The sequence below is a fragment of the Elgaria multicarinata genome, chromosome 8 (assembly GCF_023053635.1).
Source record: "Elgaria multicarinata webbii isolate HBS135686 ecotype San Diego chromosome 8, rElgMul1.1.pri, whole genome shotgun sequence".
Taxonomy (NCBI): domain Eukaryota; kingdom Metazoa; phylum Chordata; class Lepidosauria; order Squamata; family Anguidae; genus Elgaria; species Elgaria multicarinata.
In genome coordinates, this window is record NC_086178.1 from 57,077,403 (window position 1) to 57,093,583 (window position 16,181).

Consider the following 16,181-nt stretch of genomic DNA (forward strand, 5'->3'; position numbering starts at 1 on the left):
CCAGTCACTTTACAGTGCTCTAGCTGGAGCCCATGAGTTATGAATGGAACTCTTTACCAAGTATTCCAATTTTATGAATAAGCTGTCCCAGTGTGAATGAATGACAGCCAAAACACTTAACTAGGTGCTGCTGCAGTACTGCACTAGTTAAGTCATTGCCACTGTATCTGGGAAACAAGCCCTTCATTTTAAGATTCAAGAAATAAAAACACTTAGTATGTTCACAGCTTAATCTTATATTTGTATTTAAGTTATCTTCTGAACAGTTAAAATATTCTTTAAAAAACACACTTTTTACCATGACTCTAGCTCAAGTGAACATTAGTACGTTAGCTACACATCACCAGAACATAATTACAAAAAATTCCAAAGCACTCATTAGAATCTAGAGAACAAAGAGAGTGGAGTTACAAATAAGATCATATGCTTTCTTTCTAACCTCGTGTGCCCAGTGTTCTCTGAGCTTCCTGCAGTTGCAATAGGCATGTATTGGTCAGGATGTTTACTTTTAAAGGAGCAACAAGCTATTCGAAAAATTGTCATCATAGTCAATTCTATTTTGCCAGATTTTGAAGTTGCATCCCCTTCCCAATGTGCTATACAAAAGCAGAATGGGCAGTCATCTTTTTAGTGAAGGCGTAATAAGGTCCACTATTGTATTTTGAGCAGCATTCCTTGGTGTATGGACCAACAACTACTTCCCTTTTCCTTACGCAAAAATCCTAATTCGATTAAGTGAAAAACTGTGAGCGTTTATTTATTCCCACAGAGCTAACAAGATCAAAGGTATTCGTTAACTCATAAAGACAGCAAGTAGGATTGCAAAGAGAAAATAAAAACAGGGTATTTAGAAGCATTTTAGAAAAAGGTTCCCCGTACCTTTCTGATAAAGCATCTGCTAGAGTATCATACGCAGAGCATGTTTTCCCCAATTCTGCAAGTACGATATTGATGCCCGTGTCCTAGATTCAGAAGGATCTCAGCTTTTCTTTTTCAAACGTAAGTTTCGAGCCCTCATGGTAGTGAAAACCCCACCTGAAAGCATGCAGGGATCACTGTGAGATGTTCTGGTCAAAGAACATCTCACAGCTTCCGTTTCCGCAGCCCTTGCTTGCAGTTTTGCTCTCACCCACACAGCCCCTCACAGCCATCCATTGCCTCTCCTTGCCCAATGTTTGAATATTGTGCAAGAACAAAGCATGCAAATTAATACAAATTAAGCAAATTTGGGTACATATTACTGATTCGCATCGTTTATTGTAGTACTGATTTTTGAGTTTTCTATGCACATAAGTAGACCTGCAGAACAGATGATTTGTTTTTCTCCAGAAAAGCTGTGTAGTACTTCAGGACAAAATTTTCTGCATTGGGAAAGGTGACTTTAGATTAGAGAATCTGCAGGAGCTCTGGAGGCACGAGCCAGGTAATGGTTTCTAAGTAGGGTTGGATGTATGGTTATGACCCAATGCTACGGCTGGTGTGGAGTTGTTAAAGGAGCCTTTCCCGAAAGGTTACCAACAAACCATGACAAATCCAGCTATGATTACTGTCACTTTACGGGAACGGAATACAACTGAGCTACAGCCCAATTGCATTCTGCAGGCCTAGAACATTGCTCCAACATAGAACTATACTCATAAGGAAAGATGCTGCAGAGCTTTGAAGAGAGCTCTTGACTTTGAAAAGCAGATGGAGGATGACCTAATCACAATTTCACTGGGGAGCTTTATAAAGGATGGGTTGCAACCATGTTTTATTCCAGGAGCTGTGTTATAGATCAGAAGGAAGCAAAGAGTGTCTTATAATACGTAAATGTTGCTTCCAGAACATGCAGTTTCCAGCATGCAGCATTTCAACCCACGGGGAGGCTATTTGGGTCAAGTTCGTCTACAGTGCGAATTGTGCTTCCGTGACCAGCTGGATAAATTCATCCAGAAGTACAACATGAGGGCCACAGGATATCATTTGGAAGGTTCCTGGTTTAAGAAAATGATCTAAAGGGGAGGGGAATGAACCAGGGCACTACTCAGCATTGTTAAATGCATCACACAGGCCACTTAGGGACCATGGAAATGTCTTGTGCCACACTTGGGAGTTTTTCCAGTTCTTCCTTCCCAAATCCAGGAGGACATGCTAACTGGGAAGCATGTAACCTGGATAAGCCTTCATTACTGGAACCCACTGAATTTTTCTCCTACCCTCCTACAGAGAATATCTTCTTCCTGGTATATAGAAAAACAGAAAAGAGCATATAAACAGCCATTTCTCTTGGTAACACTGCTAACTCCCACATATGTTTGAACTGGACCTGGAAAGAAGGAAGCCCATAGGACCAGGCCTCATTTAGAGAAGTGACTCACACGTCACACGGGTCAAATAGGCAGATTTATGTATGTGAACTTAGAGAAGGAAAACACACATATGCAACTCTCTCCTTTTTCTTTTATGAAGTCAAAATGGAAGGCTTTCTCTTTGTCCCTCCCACCTTCTAGTTGCAGAAACAAACATAATGCCTTAAAAAAATAATCAAAATGTTCAGCTTGCCCTGACGTTTAATCGGGAACTGTGAAAATGGCTCAGCATTACTGCGGGTGGATTCCTATGCTATATATTCAGTCATCTGTCCATACTAAGCTCACATATTCTAAAGTAAACCAACTGTCCTAGTGCTAGAAATGCACATTTTTACAGAAGGGATCTCTCTATGGCTAAGAGCCAGTTCTGCATTGCTTTTCCTCCTTTGAATACCTGCCTGCAGAGCTCTCCGCTCTAGAGAGTAAAAGGAAAGGCTTCTTGTGTTTAGTAATTCCAAGTTGGCATTGCATTCCAAAGCAAGATGCTAGAACTCAAGCCTTTTCCAGAAACATTATAATTAAAATTCCCTTTCCAGCTTTCATTGAAGATCCATTGGGAAATTACCTATCCAGTCAGTGCATTAAACTTCTATGGAGAAAGATGATAAGGTAGAAGATTTAGAGCCTTCCTCTTCCAATGAACACCAAACCTCTGCTAAACAGTAAACAGCTGGAGAAGCAATAGACTGACAGCTGTAAAAATGTTAGCATTCCCTTTAAGATCATTCAACTTGAGTGGGGTAGAAGTTGGAGAGGGGAAGCCTCTCTTTTGCAGTAGTTTCTTTTGTCAATGCACGGTGGATCTTCATTTATCAAAAAAGCACCATTTTAACTTCTTCATTTGAAACGGTGTACAGGAAAATCTCACTACTTTCCCCTTGAGAATATGTTTTACACAATATGATTAATTGTCAGTAACATGTCAAACAAACATACACCAATGCTTAGAAATGTTTGGGAACAGCACAGCAGTAGGAAAGAGCAGGACCATGACCGTCAAGGAAGGCTTGCACCAGCAGTTTCTCATCTGACCTCCAACTCCTCATAACTCAGCAAAACAAAACAAAACAGGCATTTGACAGAGCCCCATGTGCTTGATAGAGCCACCAGCAAACACATACATACACACGCATATACTCCATTCAGGAGAGAAAACATGGATCTCACAGCTATACCTGAAAGCAAGGGAACGAGAATAACCTGTTGATGTTCTAGCTTTTGCAGATCTGTGGTCTTATATTCAGCCAATTCTGCAAACCTTGTGGGCAAGGGACCCAAGAGAATAGTGATTAAATAGTGTTAAGGGCAACAGTGAGTCTCTAAACATAATGAAGTGTTATTGTGTGATAAACTGCCTCTCTCTCTCTTGCTATACAAACTAGTGTGTAAGGCAAAACTTTCTGATCTCTGAAGGGCCTCTGTTCAAGACACACTTTAAAAAAAGAAAAGAGCAGACCAGCATGATTCCTCCCCCGCACCTGAGAACAAATGCCTCTGACTATACTTTTGGTGCTAATAAAGGCTTAGATTATAACTAAGCTGGAAACTCATGGATGGGGCAGAGACATCCCTTTAAACCAGTGTTGAGAACCACATGGACAGGACCGGCTGCCCAATTTTTCTTAGCTCTCATCAACTTTAGACGAACAGAGCTTGCCATGGCAAATGCCAGACAGCATCATGGATTATTACTGGGCAATTGATATTTCCAAGAAAACAAAGAAGAGACAGGCCACAAAGAGAACCTGCCTACCTAGCAGCATTAAGTAAAACTAGAGTTTCCTACATTCCAACTTAAAACAAATGTTTGCCAACCTCCTAGCCTCTCTGTGTTAGGAGACAAAGGTCCTGATATTCCCACTAGGGCATGAAGATTATGTAAAGTGTTTCCTAATGTGTTGGTAGCTACTTAGTACCATAGGTCTTATGTGCAAGGTCTCCCCACTTTTCTTTTTTTACTATTCTCCCACCCCCCCACAAATTGGCATGTGGAGTCATCATAACCTCCCATTTCTTTAGCAGTTCCCTTCCAACAAAGCAATGCACAAATGTCAGCCCATGAACAATGATACAATCAGGTCATCAGGAAAGCCTGAATGACTAAATCAGTCATTCCCAGCTGATGGAGTCCAACTAGAATGGTTCCTAATTTTGATGTCATGCTCTTGCTTGGGATGCATGTGCCATACTGCACCAAGAGAGGAGGAAAGCAGGAGAACAGGGAAATCTGTTCTTACTACGTATTTTTGATAATGAAATATTGCCCAAAAAACCATGAACTTGATGTCAGCACCAATAAGCCTCCATTCTTAAAAAATATTAGACTTTGGCAGAAAAAAACCTTAACCTTTCACTTACTGGCATCTGCCACACCAACATTTCATACAATTGAATAACTGCAAAGGGCTTAGTTGAAATTGTCTCGACTTCCATCATGACCACTTAACTGGTTTCTGGCCACCAGGGCCTTCATTTGGCATTAATCTGGCCCTTTTCTAAAGTCCAAGGTCCATTCACAACTATGTAGAGGTGCCATTTATATGAGTCCCGAAAGGTAGAGGCAGCAGCCTGCTGTTCCCCTTCTACCAACACATCAAAAGGTGATTCTCCCAGTTGAATGAATGGTGGCAACGATTTTTTCTGCTTAAGAGCAAAGCAAGAAATTCTGGCGACATGTTAAATACTTTTAGGACATCTGCACTCAAGACAAAAGAGGAGGTGGGTGTGGGAGAGAAGAGTGTGACGAGGGGAGGTGTAACACGTCAGTCATTCAGGGAAGATAAAAGTAATCTTCTGATATAGCAGCACTCGGGCAGTCAGCTGTGCTGAGAAGACCTTGTCTGAGATCAACCACATGCCAACTTGGTTCCAGAAGTGTGTCTGAGAGCCTCTCTCTTCAGTAATAACTTTTATGTGGATAATTCTTTTGCTCTGGTGTTGGCAGATAATTTAAATATCGCAGCTTAAATGAGTCCTAGAGAAAAAGACAAGACAAGACAAAAACTATCTGTCAGCTATATCTTTGCAAATGGAACTTTATGAACTGGCAAAAGGTATCTATGGGAAGTTCTAGACGTTCAAAGTGGATACGTCTAGGCAAACAGATGTAGCGCAAGCTGCAAGCTCTAACATGCCCTCCAGGTGAAGCAGAAGCAGTTGTCCATCACCACATCCTTTGCTGTATTTCCCATTCTCTGAAGAAGTTTCAAATGTTATCCTGTTGGCTAATATCTGATATTTTAGTGAAATCAGGAGAAAAATCACTCCCCCTTGCAAAACTGGATGACAAAGGAAGGAGCTCTATCCAAGATTGATGTAACACATGTACCCCCTCCACAACTTCACCAATACTGCCTCATTTGTAGGACTGCCCCTTCACAAACTTAAACATCCTGGCTTATTCTCTACAAGTACCTTTTTCTTGTTTCAGTTCATTCACAGATGGCTGTCAGAATCTGTCTCGATGTGTTCATACCTCATTCGACAAGGCCCGCCTGGCACCAACACTGTCATCTTTTCGGGGCCAGGTATAACCTGCCCTCTTCTCACAGGCATATGGCAGCATATAATGAAAGTCAATTACATCTTGGAATGCTTTGGCTGTGTGTTTAAAAATTTGTTTTAAGATATATGTTGTCCGTGTGTGTGTTATTGGTCTATATGCTTTTATGCAAATACTTTTTTAAACTTTGTGTAATGTATTTTCATGGTTTAAAATTTCAGGGAACCACCCAGAGGGCTTCAGCTATGGGGCAGTATAGAAATATGAAATGATTTGTACACATGTACAGAATCCTATTTATTCTGAGGTCCAGATCATGCATACAACTGTACATGTGGTGAATAAATGCACAAAAAGTTTTGCGAACTGATAAACGAGCAATAATTTTATGTAACCCTGTACAACGTATGCCTGGAGTACAGCCCTTTAGCTCTGGTTGCCATTAGACATTCTGAGGAGTTTTAAAAATGAGTGGAAGATTTGAGAGAGGAAAGAGACTGGGGGAACCACAGGGAGAATAAATAAAAAGCACCATCCAGAGAAGACAGTTGAGGAGAGAACTGCAGACGTCCGCTCTCACGCAGCATTCGTCCCGCAGCAGCAGCACTTCAGCCAGAGAATGAAAGGCCGAGGTCTACAACTGCATTCCAGCCCAGGGCTGTGTAGTAGCAGACAGGCCTGAGAGACCCTAATTGCTCACGAGTGGATAACTGATTTATTGGACTCCATCTTCTTCTATTTTTTGTTTGCTTTTGTTTAGAGAATTGTATACTTATCTGAATTGTTTCTAGTACTTCCTCCTCCTTGTTAAATAAATCCTTGTCAGGTAACACTTCTGACATCCAGTAACATATTCACTTTTCAAAGTTTCACAGTAGCATTTTTGGTGGGCAGATAAAATAAAAATACTCAGCCCAAGTTAACTACTTATATTTATAATAGTATGCCGACTCCACTGAATGTACCAGGATTTCTTCCAGTCTGAGCACCAGTATGTTTATGAGTAAGTGCTTGAACAAAAACACACTGACACCCATGTACTCCAGATCTCAAAATCCCTTGTTTTGACTGTTAATCAAGAACTTTGAATACTGTAGGAGCAATGTAAGAGGTACAGTATCTGTCATATATTCATATATGTGAAGGAATGCCCTTTGATGGGCAAAAGAATACTCGGATATAAGAACACATGTACACTCCATTCCATGTGAATGTGTACAGATCAACAACCACACTGTATGCAGATTGTGGGTGTATTGAATGTGACCTGTGGATAGGCCAAATGGCACTAACTTATCCCAAACCTCTATACACCACTATATCGTTATCCCCTAATATTCTGCTGATTTCCTGATTTACTCTTGGATATTGTGAATACTCCTCATGCCTTCCAAATAGGAATTCTGATTAACAACTATTTTTGGTTGTGAATAAACTAAAGGTCTATTGCAACACCAGGAATAGTTCTTTAGCCATCTATTAGCCAACTTGCTAGGAATCGTGAGTTAAGATAAACCCTAAAACAAAGAATTCCCCTTCTTAAGTCCAAGCCAGGTGCAGACAAATCCCACCAGGCTGGCTGCTCTTTTGGAGCATGGAAAATGGATGCTAGTGGGAGGATCCAGATCCCTGCATCCTCCCACTCTAAGCTTGCTTTGGTGAATGTTTCCTCCAGATGGAAAGGCCCTTACAGATGAGAAACTAGATGGCTGGATGGAAGAACTCGTGAGAGGACAGCGCTGTAGTCTCATGTGGGGCCAGTTGCTAAGTTGTCATGGAATACTCTCCGTTATTGAATCAGAAAGACTCCCAACTCCGCAGGATACTGTAAATCACCTGGCCATTTACACTTCTTGCCTCTCAACTATGCAGCCTACCTGCTGCCTCCAAGGGTTCCTTTATTTTTACCTGTGCAAGTGTGAGGTACAGTGTAGTGCTATTTATCTGGAGACGTAAGTATATGTTCTGGAGGGGGAGCGGTTAGATTCTGCTTGGGTAGCTGGATCATTCAGGAAGTCCCAGATAAGGATGGTGTCATCATGCGAGCTACTGACAATTTGAAATTCATCAAACTGGAGCCGGAAAACTCTGCCAGAGTGCTCCTGGTTTGGGGGTGGGGGGAGAAAGAGAAGGCAAAGTTAGATTATTTTTTCTAGAGATTCAGGAGTTTTAAGCAAGTAAATCAGATTTTACATTTATTCTCTATTTACAGCTTAGAAAGTTAAAACAATTCATACATTTTTGAAAAACAGTTGGTCCACGAACTGGTTTTGTCTAACGGCAGCATTTTCCTTCCAGTGGCTCTACCTGAACCTCCTGACACCAACTGCGTGGCTGCAATCACAGCACAGCATCCACCTCTCACACTTTAACATTTGATGTTGCCTTGTATAATCTAAGAACCAAAGGTTTATTTTTGTTTTTAAAAAGCAAATTTCCAACCCACACACAGTGAAGGAGAAGGCTGAAAAATACATTGGCAGTGACTTAAGAAGCTCCAGAAATGTGGTGAAGGTGGCTTTGTAACAGTCAGGCAGAAGGACATCACTCTCCATTTGTACCTTGCCATATTCCCACAGGCCACTTCCACCATTTTTCCCATAGGTAACACCCAGATCTCTTCCAACAACTCATGTCCTGCTAAAAGTTCCCAAACTACTAATGTAATGAAATACATTAGAAAAAGCATTATGAATAACTATGCTAACTTCCACACTTGCTGTCATCGGTGTCACCTAACATTTCTGATTGCAGAAACAAGGTTTTCGTACAGAAATGAAAACAGAAATATACATCTGCCTTGAAGTATGCCATCCTTCAAACATCCCAAAAACAGCCCTTTTATTTAACAAACTACTTCTAAAGGAAAGCTATGTAAATTCAAGAAACAGTTTGCATTCCATGTTCAGAGGCAATACACCCCTGAATACCCGAGACGAGGAACAAATGATGGGAAAGGCCGTTGAAGAAGGTTAGTGTGCCTTAGTGTGGGCTTTCTTTAACCATCTGGCTGGCCAGGGCTGGAAACTGGACGTTAAGCTGGACGGAGCCTTAGACATATACAGCAGAGCATTTCTGATGTGTTTTATGAGTAATGAGTACAGACTTGTTGCACGACTTTCCTCCTACTGCCCTGGAAACTGCATAAAACAGCATGATCTATGCTACCTTCATCACACAGTCAGGTTTAATTCAGATACAGAGGAGAAGGGGAAACAGCAAACAGGGTATTTCCTCCAGTTTTACAAGCTCCAAAAATGTAAATGTTTTATACGAATGCTTTTGGGGATAAGAGTATGAGACAACTTTAATGAGGCAGTGGAATCTTAGGGTTTGTTTACATTGGTGGCTTAGCCACGAGCAGCAGGGTTCACAACTCGGTCTCAGCTGAAGTGTGAATGTGGTCACTCAGGGGTAATGGACACGGACTCCCCTAGTGCCTCATTAATGGCTAATGAATTCTACACTGCTTCCTACATTTGGCCTTCTATGATCAGAAAGGCAAAACAAGATGGCTGGTTTTTGTGCTTGCCTATGCTCACAATGAAGGGGGTTGTATGTTCTCTATGAAGAAGCACAAAATGTATTTAGGGATTACCAGATTTGGAAAAAGTAAGTCTCTGTGCCTACTACAACAGATGCACAAGGACATACTCATCCTAGAGAAAGCAAGCCGAAATATGCAGCTGTCTTTCCAGTTCAGAAGTTCCTACCAACTGTCTGAGGCCACCATGATTGTCCTTGTACTTTGTATCTTCTCCACTTTGTGCATCCTTTTAAAACATGTGGTGACAAATTCTAGACACATCCAAGTGGCTCAATATTATAGCCTCTTTCATTTTGCATATGGTACTTCTATAAAAAGGATGACCAAAGCAGCAATTTCATCTTCCTTGCAGGAGAGGGATAATAATAATAATAATAATAATAATAATAATAATAATAATAATAATAATAATAATAATTCTAACCCGCCTCTCCATCCTGATCAAGGCGGGGAACAACAACACAGTATACATTGTTAAAACGTCCTAAAAACATACTAAAAGCATCCTAAAATTTCACTGGATAGGCCTGTCAGAAGAGATCAGTCTTTATAGCTTTCTTAAATGCTAAAAAAACTGTTAAGTTGACGAACCACCTCTGGCAGGCCATTCCACAGTCTGGGAGCAGCAGAGGAAAAGGTCCTCTGCGTAATACCTGTCAGCCTAGTTTTGGCTGGCTGAAGGAAGTTCTTCCCTGAGGCCCTGAGTGTGTGGGGTGGATTGTGCGGGAGAAGGCGATCCCGCCGGTAGCCTTGACCCAAACTACGTAGGGCTTTAAAGGTGGTAACCAACACTGAATACTTCACCCATTTGCACTGTAAATGGTTGTGAGCCCTGTCCTTAAATCCAACCTTTAATGGACCTAGGTTTCATGGAGTGACTGAGGAGGGGCATATTGCACTGTAACTGTTATTTGAAAAACTAGACGAAATTTCATTACATGCTAACACTGGAACAAATCTCCCCAATCAGTCGAAAGCTCTTACCACAAGAGTGCGCAGGCAGAGGGTTCCAGCAGGGGCACGAGGGTCCAGGGCAGCCACAAGATCCCACACTTTAATTTTCCTGACAGCAAGAAAGAGAAAGAAGCTTCGGTGTCCCGTTAAGGGGAAAGCATAACACCTGATGAAATTTTTTGAAAGCCTCATTAAACACAGCTTAGAATCTAAACCTAAGTCGATACACACACACCACACAAGAAACTCATCTGTTCATGCAACTTGGCTCTGCCATTCTCTCTTGTGTTGGCTGGGTGGTCTTAAAGGAGGGAAAATATATGGTTAACATAAACGTCAACTAAAACAAGAGATGATACAAACTAAAATGAGACAGGTGATAAAAAAAAATTGTGGAGGGAACATGGTGGTGTGTGTCAAACTACAGACTTTGTTTGACCTGAAAATATTAATGCCTGATCCCACATCCACTGGTCTTGTCGGTATAGAAGGGCAAGGAGGAAGACAGAAGCACTATCTTTCTTCTAAGTGTGACATTGGGCAGGCAGGTGACCTGCTATTAAAACCGCACTCCTTAATCTATGCTGCAGGTATTCAGAAAGGCCCACAAGCAACTTCATGCCTCTTCACTGTCTGTATACTACTCTTGTGTCATCTGCCATCCAGAAAATTTATTTATTTATTTATTACATTTTTATACCGCCCAATAGCCAAAGCCCTCTGTTCAGGCCAGCACCATTACTGCTTGGATGTGGAGAAATCCAGATTCAAATCTCTACTCAGCCATTGAATGGTTTTCACTAAATCACTGTCTCTTAGCCCACTAAAGACAGGTGCCTCCCCAGTAAGCCCCATTCTGAGTCCTTCTTCTCCTTGTTCCAAAATGACGAGGGCAGAGAAAGGGAAAAATGGGGGAGGAATTCATGCCATGTGTGGGAAGATAATAATAATACGAATATTCTGATTTAAGCTAGTCTGAAAGCACAAGAGCAGAAATAATAAGGGATGGTGTATATGAGTGGATACTAGTGCACTGAGAAAACATATTGACTTTACATTACTCCTATTTATGTGTTACTCATGCCAATAGGGTAAGAGTGGTGAAAGGGGCAGCAGTGCTGCATGTTCAACTATGCTCCCAAAGCCACACCACTCCTCTCACCACCACCTTCACTGTGTTCTGAATAACCTCAGAAGCTGGGTGGTGGTGGTGGTCCTGTACTCATGGAGGCTTCCATATGATGTAGGGCCCTGAATAATCAGGGTACTCACTCACATGAGGAGCCTCCGCAAGGACAAGGACAGGAGGCTTCCCATTTCAGATGTTTTGCTCAACATAACCGCAGCGGCATCTCAGTCATGCAATGAGCTTCCCGGAGAGGATCACCTGGTGCCAACGCTTGTGCTCTTTTCGATGCCAGGTGAAGACTTTATTTTCCCAGGCATTTAAGGCCTTAGCTAGACCTAAGGTTTATCCCAGGATTGTCCCAGGGTTGTCCCTGCCTGCTCCCAGGATATCCTGTGTGTCATTTACATGAACAGGGATGACCCCGGGATAAACCTTAGGTCTAGCTAAGGCCTTAGTCTTTCAGATTGATTCTTTTTGTTGATTTAAATCTGTTATTGTATTTTAAACTTTTAGGTTTTATTTCATATTCTATTTTATCATGTTGTATTTTATGGTTTTAATTGTTGCGAACCACCCAGAAATCTTTGGCTATTGGGCGGTATAGAAATGTAATGAATATATACTTACAATCAATCAATCAATCAATCAAACAGGGGGGAGGAATCTTACATAGCCTTACATGGGCATGTTGTGCTCAGGCTGTTTGATTCCCAATATCCTATCAATCTTTTGCCTCATACTGCAACTCAGTCTCCTCCCCACTCTGCAAACAAACCCCTTCCTTCTCTCTCCTCAATCCAGAAGCAAACATCTCAATGCTGCTTGTTGTGAACTTCTAGAAAGAAAAAGTGTTCTTATCTAGTGAGGCTAGATGTAAAAATGTAATAAATAAATAAAATAAAAATAAATAGAAAGGGTATAGGAGAGATTTGTGAAACCAGACCACAGCAATGCATCCACATGGATAACCGGTCCCCAGAACAAAATGAGACTGCGACAGCATTTTAAGGGCCTATAATTTTGGAAGACAACTTGTGACAGAATGGCAAATTAGCCAGGCCTTCATGATGACAGCTGGTTCTGGGCTGAGGCGCTGTAATAAAGTTGAACCAGGATTTCATCAGCAGTTCTGGAAGTAAGCATCTGATGGGCATAAAAGCCCAGGGTAGGCAGGAAGACGTGAAGCAAGTAGGTCAACGGCAAGCTTGTCTTAAAGGGAAAACCAGAGGTCTGGAATCAACAGAGAGTCATGCCTTGGAAAGGGTAATTTGACTGCAAAGCTGGGAGCCTCTGTTGAAGTGGAAGAGCTTCCTAAGCTTCCACAGCATCCAATGCTCAGATTTCTGCTAAGGGTCTGGACAGTCTGAACAAAGACTCTGCTCCATGGTGCTTGCATCTTTAAGATGACAGTACCGGCCCATAATAAGGGCACCCTATTTCTAGGACAGAAAGGCAGTGAAAGCAGAACGTTATGGATAAAGAATTAAGGGAAGAATTGGTTCCCAGTAGACTTGGAAATAATAATGTGATCCTCTGCTGTAAGCACTGTTTACACTGGTAGTAAGATAAAATACTTACATAGCACAAAAGTAACATTTATGGAAACACAAGTCTGATCATTATTTGAATAGTTTCCTACAATGACTCTGTTATAAGTTATTCCTATCCTGCTCTTCTGATATCAGGGAGTTGCTGATTTGTCCACTATGAATATAGGAAGAACCTTTTCATGAAGGAAGCAGTTTAGGGTGGGTGGGAGGGAGGGAGGGAGAGAGACAGAGAGACAGACTAAATATCTGTATTCCATCACTAAATTCTCACCCATCGTAAGCTCCGCTGACTATCCTCTTGCTATCAAAGCGAATGCATCTCACCAGCTCCTCATGGCCTTCGAGGACTCGCAAGCATGCCCCACACTCAATGTCCCATAACCTGGGAGAAGATGAGATAAGCAATTGCCATTATGTAATTATTTTAAAATTCTGTACTGGAAATACAAATTGCAAATTGAAGCTGCCTATTTAGCAAGGAGTGGGAGGACTCTGAATACCCTCACTTTACTCTTAAATCTATATTTTGCACCCAGAAAATTCAAATTTTCAATGGGAAATCCTACTATTTTTCATTTCTAGGAAATCCAAGGGTAGCATTGATTTTCATGAACCACTGCCTGAATGCTGTTAGGGCTAGTTGAAGTACAATAACCTATAGCTGAATCTAGATAAAATGGTGTTACTGCCCCATATGAACTTGAAATACGATTACTGCTATTTTAAAAAGAAAGAAAAAGATTATACTCTTATCAGGAGCTGGATTTGCTACTGGAGAAAGACTTAGTGGTTGCCAGAATGGGAAGGGGCCATAGTTCAGTGGTATAGCACATGGTTTGATGCAGAAGGTACGTGGTTTGATTCCTGGTATCTCCACATAGGGCAGAAAAAACTGATGTCTAAAAGCTGGTATCAGTCAGTGTTGAAAATGTTGGGCAAGATGAAATAATGGTTTGACTCAGTATAAGGCAGCTACCTATTCTTATCTTTTTTTTCAGTTACACCTGAAACATCAATTTCTTAATGGAAATCTGTCACTGTCAATCATGCGTTGGTAACTTCTCAGATTGATTATTATAATGCATTATGTGTGGGACCACCCTTGGAGATTGTTCAAAACCTTCAGCTAGCGAAAAACACAGCTGTTCATTTGTGGTTGGAAAAGGAAGCAAAGAACATATTACACTGCCAGGTGCAAGGACTGTAAGTTTGCTTCTCCACGGAAATAAGGCTTGTGGCTCAGCTATGAAGCCCAAATCAATTTGAGTCCAATGTAGCTTTGTAAGTGCTTTCTCCATACAAGTCTTGTGTCATATTCAGATCTGCATTTAATACAGGGGTGCAGAACCTCTGGCTTGTACACCCATAGACCTAATCTGAACTGCTGGACTCCTTAGCCTCCAGGAGCCCCACCCCCTGGAAAGCATCCCTGCTGTTATCTCCAATCTCAGTTAACAGCAAGGATGCAGGCAGTGGGGACTTAACCCGCTCTGGGAAGTGCGGCCACTTTTCCCAGCATGGGCCAAGGAGCTTTGTGGGGTGCTTCTTCTCCAGGGATCAGCCGAGTCCCTTTCTCCATGCTGAGATGCACAGAACTCCATGCTTCTCCCAGCACAGAGAGAAAACTCCCCACAGGGGGCAAGGGGGAGAGATCAGTGGGCAGCAATCCATACCCCCCCCTAAAAAAAACAGTTATGCATCCTTGATTTTGATACCTGCCAAATCATATTATATTATAATGTTGACCTGTTGCCAATCTGACAAGTTTGACAATGATATTGCTGGTTAATGTAAAGCAGTGACGTGACAGGAATCCAGAATTAAGGAATTCGTAATTGGAGCCTGCAGCACTGTTGTAAGATTGCCCCAAGGGAACAGGTGGTGTTACAAACTTTATGACCTATGGATAAAAAGACAGTAGTTACACATTTTATGACCCATGTAGTCAACGGCTGTATAATCCGACTTCCATGGTTTTGTGAATTGTAGGATTCTCTCTCTCCTTAAGAAAGAGATAATCTTTACTCCATATCTACCCATCATGTTGAAGTCCTCTGAAAGGTACCAAGCTTTATTTTAAGATTTGTGCTGAACATTTTTAGTGCATTTGTCAAGGTGTGGGGAGAGTGAAAAATGTGTATGTCTGTGAACCCAAGTGGTGAAGATGTTCCAGGGCATTTTTGAGGGTGGGGTGGGAGGGCTTGTAGCTTTAGCTGTGAGTCAGAGGGGGTGGCTTCTCTTTAGAAACAGGGTCTGCTGCCATGGAAAAGTGGTGGTGGTAATAATCCCCCTCCCCCAGTCTGGAGTTATTCTCAATTGCAATGCATCTGTGGAAAAATACTATCTCAATATGTAGCATTCTTTATTATTCACTGTAGAGGGGGGGGCATGACTGCCTGGACTGCTTTACTGTACAGCAGTGTGAATAGCCATCTTTTCCCCTCACAACGCATTGTAAAAGGGCACTACATCACGACACAACATCCTTCCTCAGAAGAAGCCTCCACCACTGACGTACAGCTTGTTAAAACTGTTAGCATCCTGCTTGTCCCCTGATCCTTAGAGTCATAAGAAATTCTTAGCCCACCTCATAATGTACAGAAAGTGCCTCATCATCGTCACATCCCAAGATGGTGCAAAGCTAGCGAGGCACTTTCAGGTCAGCCCTACTTTATTTATAACATCGAAAGTCTCTGGCCTTATGCTTATGTGTGTGTTGCTCTTCCATAAGGAGGGGATCTAGTGCTGTGTCTGACAATCCCACACCTTAGAATGTATGCAAGTAATCCTCCTTCTGACACCCTTGCCATTCGCTGAGATCGGAGTCCCACATCTAGAGGAAAGCAGTGTAGAGAGGAGGATCAATTTTATGGTGGTAGTAAATTCGGGGGGCTTGCACCAAGTCCCCAAGGCGTCCCCTCCAAGGTACTTCGCCGTACAGCTATCAGCACCAAATAAAATCCTATTTTCTTCTCCTAGACTTTTAATTTTATACATTTCTGATGCTGCTGTTTTGTTGTGCTGTATGGAACACTGAAGTTATGCCCTCGGTGCTCAGAAGGTTTAAATTTACATTCAAAGGATTAGAGAGGGATGAGGATGGGAGAAACAGTCAGTTTTGAATACCGATTCCAGAAAGCCTGCA

At 41.9% G+C, this 16,181-nt stretch overlaps 1 protein-coding gene across 8 annotated transcripts in view; it reads right to left on the minus strand.

Annotated features, from left to right (window-relative positions):
* Nucleotides 1-1,231: 1,231 nt before the first annotated feature.
* BTRC (beta-transducin repeat containing E3 ubiquitin protein ligase) overlaps nucleotides 1,232-16,181 on the minus strand; it is a 158,885-nt gene continuing 143,935 nt past the window's right edge. For all 8 annotated transcript variants that reach the window (XM_063132535.1, XM_063132530.1, XM_063132537.1 and 5 more), the window contains 4 exons: nucleotides 13,308-13,418; nucleotides 10,388-10,466; nucleotides 7,765-7,958; nucleotides 1,232-5,328 (listed from right to left, as the gene is read on the minus strand). In XM_063132535.1, the coding sequence (XP_062988605.1) occupies nucleotides 7,797-7,958; nucleotides 10,388-10,466; nucleotides 13,308-13,418 (352 nt within the window). In that variant the 3' untranslated portion in view covers nucleotides 1,232-5,328; nucleotides 7,765-7,796. The remainder of the gene's footprint in view (nucleotides 5,329-7,764; nucleotides 7,959-10,387; nucleotides 10,467-13,307; nucleotides 13,419-16,181) is intronic.